Raw genomic sequence first — 9,236 nt, 5'->3', positions numbered from 1 at the left:
GAAATATTATTGTTGAATTATTTTGACATGAGTCGTGAGCTCTTTATTGTGGAAAAATATTGTTGTTGAATTATTTTGGCAAGTTAAATTATTTGAGCACCTGAGGTGCAAATTGTGATATATTGTAATATTGATACGCATGCGGTGGTATAAGGTCTGGGTATTGAAACGCATGCGATGAGATAAGGGTGGCTTGATACGTGTGGCTAGTAGGGGGAACTACTAGAAGTCATGCGGTGTGATAAGGATGGCTAAAACGCGGGATGCTATTTCGGAAAAAATATTTTCTTTAAAATAAATTGTCAAGGCTCCCGCGGTGAGATAAAGAAATGAGATATTGTGAATTTATTTTTGATTTGGGACTACAAGGCGGTACCTCGGTAGTGCCCTTGTTGATATTGACTTATGGCCGTAGTTGCCTCTGATTTTTATTGTGATTTTTCTTAAAGTTGAAAAGAAATTTCGTTTTGCTTCCACGAGGTATTTATTTGCCATTACTTGGTGTAATTAAATGTGACATACTACTTGATTCATTTTCATTGTCATTTTATCTTATTAAATTGTTTAAACATTTTTTCATGTCATTATTTATTCTCCAGTAGGGCCTGACCTGACCTCGTCACTACTCTACCGAGGTTAGGCTTAGCACTTACTGGGTACCGTTGTGGTGTACTCATACTACGCTTCTGCATATCTTTTTTGTGCATATCCAGGTACATCTTTCCAGTCTAGACGTCAGTGAGTTACCTGCGCACGGAGACTTCGAGGTATATCTGTCAGCGTCTGCAGACTCCGGAGTCCCCTTCTATCATTTTTATGTTGCTTCCTTATTTTTCTTTAGACCTTGATATATAGAGACATTGAGAATAAACTTTTAGAAGCTTGTGACTTATTTCTACCGGGTTTTGGGAGTTGTAATTATTTGAATTGTAGTTTATTTATTTCAGATATTTATGATTATTTTCCATTGATAAGCTTACCTAGTCTTAGAGACTAGGTGCCATCACGACCTCCTACGCAGGGAATTTGGGGTCGTGACACTAAATGTGAAAGATTATGTTTTTAAATTGTGTAGATCACTGTTGCATATTAATTAAATTATTTTATCTTGTTGTATTCTTCATCATTGATTTGATTTTTTATACTTTAAATTTGCTTGATATTTTCCTGCTAATTGTTTTACCTGTTTAGTTGAAACTTTGTTTCTTTTATTCTGTGCATTATTTGAAGGTGGAAATTTTTTTAATTTAAATATTATTAATATGAAGTATTTGATATTTTAAATTTGGTACTGAGGCAATGTATTAAAAATTTTGAAATATTATTTTTGCTGAGTTATTTATTCCCGAATATTTTGTGAGATTTTGTATTCATTGTGATTGAGCCGTGAGCACCCTGTTGTGGAAAATATTGTTGATGTTATTTATTTTGGAAAATTAAAATATTTGGGCACTTGAAGTACAAATTGTGATATATTGTGATATTGATACGCATGTGGTGGTATAAGGTCTGGGTGTTGAAACGCATGCGGTGTGATAAGGGTGGCTAAAATACGGGATGCTATTTCGGAAAAAAATATTTTCTTTAAAATAAATTGTGAAGACTCCCGCGGTGATATAAGGAAATGAGATATTGTGAATTTATTTATGATTTGGGACTACAAGGCGGTACCTCGGGAGTGCCCTTGTTGATATTTATTTATGGCCGCAGTTGCCTTTGATTATTGTTGTGATTTTTTTAAAGTTGAAAATTTTTGTTTTGTTTCCGCGAGGTATTATTTGCCCTTATTCTGTGTAGTTAAATGGTGACATACTATTTACTTGATTCATTTCCATTGTCATTTTATTTTTATTATATTATTATACATTTCACCATGTCTTTTATTATTCCAGTAGGGCCTAACCTGACCTCGTCACTACTCTACCGGGGTTAGGCTTGGCATTTACTGGGTACCTCTGTGGTGTACTCATACTACGCTTCTGCATATCTTTTTGTGCAGATCCAGGTACATCCTACCGGTCCAGACATCTGTGAGCTACCTGTGTACGGAGACTTCGAGGTATATCTGCCAGCGTCTGCAGACTCTGGAGTCCCCTTCTACCCTTATTATGTTGCTTCCTTATTTTCTTTAGACTATGACATAATATAGAGACATTGAGGATAAATTCTTAGAAGCTTGTGACTTATTTCTACCGGGTTTCTGGAGTTGTAATTATCTGAATTGCAGACTTATTTATTTCATATTTCTATTGTTATTCTGCATTGATAGGTTTACCTGGTCTTAGAGACTAGGTTCCATCACGACATCCTAAGGAGGGAATTTGGGGTCGTGATTGCGGCCAAAACCTCGCAGGTGCGGTTACACCAGATGACAGCTGCCCTCAGCCCTTCTTCCAAGTCCCAACTCGATCCGTTTACCATCCGGATTCTACCGAGACCTTCGGGACCTCAACCAATTATACCAACACGTCCCAAAATACATTACGAACTCAGTCGAGCCTTCAAATCACATCAAACAACATCGAAACTACGAATCGCCCTCCAATTCAAACCTAATGAACTTTGAAGCTTCAAACTTCTACCTTCGATGCCGAAACCTATCAAATCACGTCTGATTGACATCAAATTTTGCACACAAGTCATAATTAACATTACGGACCTATTCCAACTTCCGGAATCGGAATCCAACCCCGATATCAAAAAGTTCACTCCCGGTCAAACTCTCCAAAAACCTTCAAATTTCTAACTTTTGCCAAATGACCCCGAAATGACCTACGGACTTTCAAATCCACATCTGGATGCGCTCCTAATACCAGAATCACCATACGGAGTTATTCCCAGACTCAGAATCTCAAACGGATATCGATAGCATTGAAATGCACTCCAACCCAAATTTACGAAATTCTTCCAAAATGCCAACTTCCACAATAGGCGCTGAAACGCTCCTAGGTCATCCAAAACCCGATCTGAACATACGCCCAAGTCCAAAATCATCATACGAACCTGTTAGAACCTTGCAATCCCGATTCTGAGGTCATTTACTCAAAAATCAAACCTTAGCCAATTCTTCCAACTTAAGGTTATCGAAATTAGAATTTTCTTTCCAAATCAACTCTGAACTTCCCGAAATTCAATTTCGACCACGCGCACAAGTCATAATACCTGAAGTGAAGCTACTCAAGACCTCAAACCGCCGAACGACGCGCTGAAACTCAAAACGACCGGTCGGGTCGTTACAAAAACAAAAAACTCCTAAACCGAATAAGAGTTCAAAGGGGTCGAAAGATTCCTTTTACTTTCCTTTTACAAATTTAATATATTGTATAATTCTAATAAGGAAACATTGAATAATTAAATTTTTAGTTAATTTTAAAGTCCTTGATATTAATTAAATGACTACTTTGTATAGTGTGAACTATATTTTTAAAGAGTAAAAAAGACGAACGACATTTAGCTAAGGACCTTCGTACTTTTAATATAATATAGAATGTAGATATAGATAAATAAAAAATGGAAAAAGAGATTGCGTACATAAGGATCGTGGAAAATCATAATAGTAGGAAAGTGAAAATACACCAGAACTAATTATCCAGCACTTTCAGTTATCACTTTTTAAAGTATATTTTTTGTTTAAGGAATTGTACCTTTATTATTTATAGGGAAATCAAGGATTAATAAACGTAAATCATAAAACAAACAAATATATAATCTTAATCATAAAATAGTTAATAGTCCAGCATTGGCAATTTCAGGGTCACTCCTTCACATCAGAAAAGGGTTGAAACACCATAATAATGACACAAAATCCCATACCCTTCTGTCGCAAACCTAAAAAAAAAAAAAAAATCAATTTAAATGTTTATATGAGATGATAACAGTACACATTTGGGTTCAAGTTTTACTGTCACGGATAAATAAAATATTTTTCCCATGATTGACCCAAAAAAGAAAAATCAGGCTGATGGGAGGGGTGTGTTGCTGATCTATACTAAATAAAAGTCACACCATGTTGTAGACCTCGGCTTAAACTTTAGGAGACAATCACAAAATTTAATGCCGTTTATATTTATCAATTGACAAATACAAGGATGGTCTTTCACATGGTCCAAGTAGTAATTTTGAAAAGTGGCTTCTTATTAAGCATTTGTGGCTGTGATAATAGTTGAAATGGAAACTGCAGATGGTGAGAGTTTCTATTTTCGTAGATGCTTCAAGTATGGGTGTTAGTTACCTAGTTTTGATGTTTCTTGTTTGTGTCTTTGAGAAATTGGCTTCTCAGAGAAACATCGATTGACTAAAATAAACGGAGTCGATTCCCACCCAAACACAATGCTTTAATTCATTTGCTTTTCTTTGTAAGCACCTTCATTAATCCAAAATTACTTCAATAATCACATAATGGAAAAGCCCTACCCTAGCAACAAATCAACCACGCTTTCTACAAGTAAGCAAGATCCAGGTAGTCATCATAAAAGTTGTATTTGCGTACACATAAGATTCAGAAACAGCTAGGTTACAAATATCCTTGAGAGCTAATGGAAAGGTGTTAGCAACAAATTTGCCTTCTCAAATAATAGTCAACCTATCTTTCAATTCACACGTTAAATCTCAAAAGAATGACCAATAAAGATATTACAATCCCCAACGATATTGCCTTCAACTTAAGCTTTTCTTGGTTGTTTAGAGCTCAGCAAGCGCAGCTGCACCTGTAATATCATACCAATTTTACGAACCACAGCAAGCAGATTTCTGGGCAGTTTGACTAGCTCCAGCTCCTGCATCTGGTTGATTAATCTTGAGCGTCGAAGGCTGCAACGTCAACTAATGAGTTCAATACTTGGAAAGAAAAATATAAAGGATATCTGTTTCTCGTCTTTGTTCCTTAAGAATTTACCAAACTAGTTAAGTTATTCACCTCAGCCTTCGAGTCTGTGTCTGCTAGCCTTTGCTTTATATCTCTTGCTATTGAGAAGAAAACTTGTTCCACGTTAAGATTTGTCTTTGCACTCTGCAATGAAACAGTAAAGACTTAGTACAGGCGAACTTACCAGCATTTCTTTCTAGGTTGTCGAACCATACTTACAGTTTCAAAAAACTTAATCCCATACTCATCTGCAAGTGCTTGTCCCTTAGAAGTAGGAACAGCCTACAAAAAGGTTCATTTTGACCAAATATTAGATCTTCATTGAAACACAAACCACCAAACTACGTCTATTTCTATCCACTTCTCTCTTCTTCTTTCCTAATTTGGGGATATTGTGTCAAGCCACAGGAAAAATTATAGATAAAGAATCAGCCCAAACGAGAACCTACCCTCTTGCTTTCATCCATGTCGGCCTTGTTCCCTACAAGTATTTTGTTGACATTGTCTGAGGCATGCTGCTCAATGTTACGAATCCAGTTCCTAATGTCTGCAGATAGGATCAAACAGTCACAACCCATCCAAAAGGAGGAAAAAGAGAAGTAAAGAAAGGAAAAGAAGGGACTTTTAGTCAGGGACTGGGGATAATGCAGAAAACAATTAAAGATATGGACTGACACAGCAATTATAAGAGCTTTAATGCAGAAAACAGATCAAGATATGGAATAATGTAGCAGATTCATCAAAGTTGTAAAAGAGGTTGAAGTTCACATATGAACTACATCTCAGATTATAGGAGTATCAGGACAAAGAACCTTACTGTTAAAGGAGGATTCGTCAGTAACATCATACACCAACAATATACCCATGGCTCCACGATAGTAAGCTGGAAAAATTTGTAATCAGAAAAAGAAGCAATAAGTTCACAGGTAAATAAAACGCAGGGATCTATACTAAAGAAGATCATATTTCCATTGTAATACGAAGAGCAACTTATTAATGAAGATGAGAAATAGGTATAAGGACAAGCATTCACAAGCTTAATTCAACTTTGCAAAATAATACGATACAGAAGATCAATTGTAATCGACTCTCTTCTTAGGGGCCCAAGAGATAAAGTCACATGGAAATATAGGGAGGAAACAAAAGGGGGAGAAAAACATCACAAGACCGAATGCAAAGAAGGTTCAATTAAGTAAACAAAAACGGAGAGAACTTCTCCCAGTTATGACGACCTTTTATACCAGAATCCTTTAATAACCTTGATGAAACAACAGAAGAACTTTTATCAATAAACAATCATAACAACATACCAGTAGTGATAGTCCGAAACCGTTCCTGACCAGCTGTATCCCATATCTGAAGCTTGATCCTTTTTCCATCAAGCTCAATGGTCCGAATTTTAAAGTCAATTCTGACAAGAATAAAATAGATATAAGCATTGAGAAGCAACTGTACACAGAAGTGTAACCAGGTATATAATTCTCAGGAGAGTTCGGAAGCAATTACCACAGAAGTGTAACTATGAGAGAACTCACCCAATGGTTGTGATAAAGCTTGTGGTGAAGGAACCATCAGAGAAACGTAAAAGAAGGCAACTCTTACCAACACCTGCAGCGTGCACATAGAAACAATTGGTCATAAAAAAATCCACCATCATTTTTTTAAAGTGATGCAAATACATTACATAACCTCCAGGTACAATGAAGAAGATGCAGAATAAGAAGCTCAGAACTTCCAGAGAAAAGGAGACCAAAATAAGTTTGCAGATCTCACCTAGCTTTAAGAGATACGCTAAAGAAAAGGAGAAAAATACCATACAGAAGATCCTACCTAATACACTAAAGAAGAGGTAATATGGAAGTTTCCATGCTACCTAAACTTTAGGCAAAAACAGTCATCATGGTAACCTCCACCTTGCAAACCACCGGTAAAGCAGAAAAAATAGAAATTGTATGGACAAAGGCGAAAACCCAAAAAGGTGAATAAAGGACTCTTTTTCTTTCTTTTTTTACTTTCTCAAAAAAGGACTTTTTTTTCCTATTGGAGAGAAGAGAATAAAGGAACCCCCCTTATCACAAAGGACCCGGGGAAAATATTCATCTACTCCTAATGAGCACAGAACAAATAGAACATGCAACCGAACAAATTTGGCCACAGTATTCTGTCGTTCTTCAGAATCATGTTCACCAATATAAAATCTGAAACTCATATTTAGTGGTTACTATATGGATACAATAGAGAAAGCAATATGGTAATGTCTGATACTTTTTCAGAATACATTTGCTGGTGACGCAGATTATCTCTGAGCAATTGAGCTAATCAGAATTCGTTGAGAATCTTAGTAAATAGCAAGATTACATCTCCTTGAGCTCAAAGGCCCACATATCAGATTTTGACACATCCAGATGCTGCTACTGGTCCTATGATTGACCCCAAAACAACCATATGGCTAGCATTATCAAAATGATTGCAACCAACTTAAGCTGACAAGTATAAACAGTGACAAGATACGCAGACAATGCAACATTCTCTCCATTAATCAAAGAAACAGTAACTGATGACAAATGTTCTTCCTGCTTTTATTATGCATGCTGCCTACATGCCTAAGAATAATCCTCCTCAGAGACATCATTAAGCTGTTTATAGAGTTATTTCACAACTTTGGTCTGGGGCGGAGCTAGTGAGCGAGTTACGGGTTCATTAACTTTGGTTCAAACCCTGTATTTATTTTACAAAATTCATTAAATATGTATAACTTATTAATTTAGAAACCAGCAACTTTAATTCGAAACCATAAGCTTCAAATTCTGGCTCCGCCTCTTGACTTTGCTGCAAGAAAAGCCTAGATAAAGACAGAACTTGCTGCGTAAAACAAGCCATAGATATCTACGTCGCTATAAATCATAGGTAGATTTGGAAATACAAAGTTAAACTGTTTACAAATATAAAAAGCATTAATATTTTTGCCGACAGACTAAAAAGGAAGGGTGTCACGTAAATTCGAACGGAATATTTTAAAATCCCAATCATGTTACAGGGGCAAATATAACAAACTTGCTAGCTAATTAACATGCAAAGTCATTAAATGAAGCAAATCTAGACAAATCAAAAAAATCTGTACACGTCAAAACCAAATCGTAAAAAAAAATACATTTTCTGAGCAGAGGCTAGATCCGCACAGAAGTCAACTAACGGATCCTAAAAATGCAGCCACAGATCCGACAATTATAGAACTTCCAAATCTAATGCTAATATCCAAAAAAAATAAATTAAAAACACAAAATTTGTGATCTGTGAAAAAGGAATAGAAAGGAAAATGAGGAAAATGTGTTAGATTACTGACCACTATCCCCGATCAAAAGAAGCTTTATGAGGTAATCATAGTCCGCTCTAGCCCTTGCCGGTGGTGCGGCCATTGAACAATCAATTCGTATATGATATTACACACACACACACCTCTGGAAGCACAGAAAATGATCAAATTAATAACACAAAAACTCAATTACTTCGCAACAAAAAGCAGATCAAAATCTACGGAATGAATCTAATGATTTTTCACAGAGAGATAGAAAGGGGTTACCAATTGGCTATTCTGCGCACTTTGTGCTGCGTGCGCTAAGCAAATTGTTCGAAACGAAGAGAGTTTGGGGCGGATGATCACGCGCTTTATGTAGAGAATGGAAAAGTTTAACGTGGTGCGTTTTGATTGGATATGAGGAAAGGTCTATTAAACGACAAGAAATGTGTGCGTTGTGTGTTTGAGCTGGAATTTGTAAAATGGGGATGGAGTTTTTAAAGGTTCAAATCTACAAAGATGTGAGCATTGATTGGAGCAACGAGAGGTACAACTGTTAACATAGTTTAGCAACGATACAAAGAATAGTCGGTTGCATCGAATACATAACCACATGATTAGCTTTTTAGACAATTGGTTTTAAATCGGAATATTCTTCTTAAATTACCTGTCCTTTTTATCCTTATTTTTCTTTTCTGATTTCTCCCGAGATAAAGTTATTTTTGTGCCGAAGCGTGAAAGTAGTCACTAATACTTATATTAGAGTAGTTTGTCACTTTGTTTACATCATAACCTTTGGAGTACGGTCCTTACCCCAATCCTGCATAAGCATGGGTGTGCACCGAACTATCCTTTTTTTTTTTATCGGTGATCGGTATTTTAATTATGGTTCGACTAATTCAGATTCGTGTCGCAGAAAAATCCATTAAATAGGGAAGCGTTTGTCGTTATTTTCTTATTCTTAGTGCTCGAACCAGAAAATTCTATTTAAAAAAAATATTATCTATTTCACCACGACCCTTATCGCAATGATAGTTGCTTTGTGCTTGACAAGAATTTTAAAAACTAAAGTGCTTA

General features: G+C 36.1%; 1 protein-coding gene across 1 annotated transcript; it reads right to left on the bottom strand.

Annotated features, from left to right (window-relative positions):
* Positions 1 to 4,460: 4,460 nt before the first annotated feature.
* On the bottom strand, positions 4,461 to 8,736 carry LOC104094085 (ras-related protein RABE1a). The gene is made up of 9 exons (XM_009599945.4): positions 8,445 to 8,736; positions 8,208 to 8,322; positions 6,400 to 6,472; positions 6,175 to 6,275; positions 5,682 to 5,747; positions 5,314 to 5,411; positions 5,084 to 5,146; positions 4,916 to 5,008; positions 4,461 to 4,809 (listed from the first exon to the last, which is right to left on the bottom strand). The coding sequence occupies exons 2-9, from the start codon at positions 8,278 to 8,280 to the stop codon at positions 4,726 to 4,728; spliced, it is 651 nt and encodes a 216-aa protein (XP_009598240.1). The 5' UTR covers positions 8,281 to 8,322; positions 8,445 to 8,736; the 3' UTR covers positions 4,461 to 4,725.
* Positions 8,737 to 9,236: the final 500 nt, after the last annotated feature.

This window comes from Nicotiana tomentosiformis, chromosome 11 (genome assembly GCF_000390325.3).
Source record: "Nicotiana tomentosiformis chromosome 11, ASM39032v3, whole genome shotgun sequence".
Taxonomy (NCBI): domain Eukaryota; kingdom Viridiplantae; phylum Streptophyta; class Magnoliopsida; order Solanales; family Solanaceae; genus Nicotiana; species Nicotiana tomentosiformis.
The sequence above is the reverse complement of the archived record's forward strand: the minus strand, read 5'-3'. Positions and strand labels throughout refer to the sequence as shown.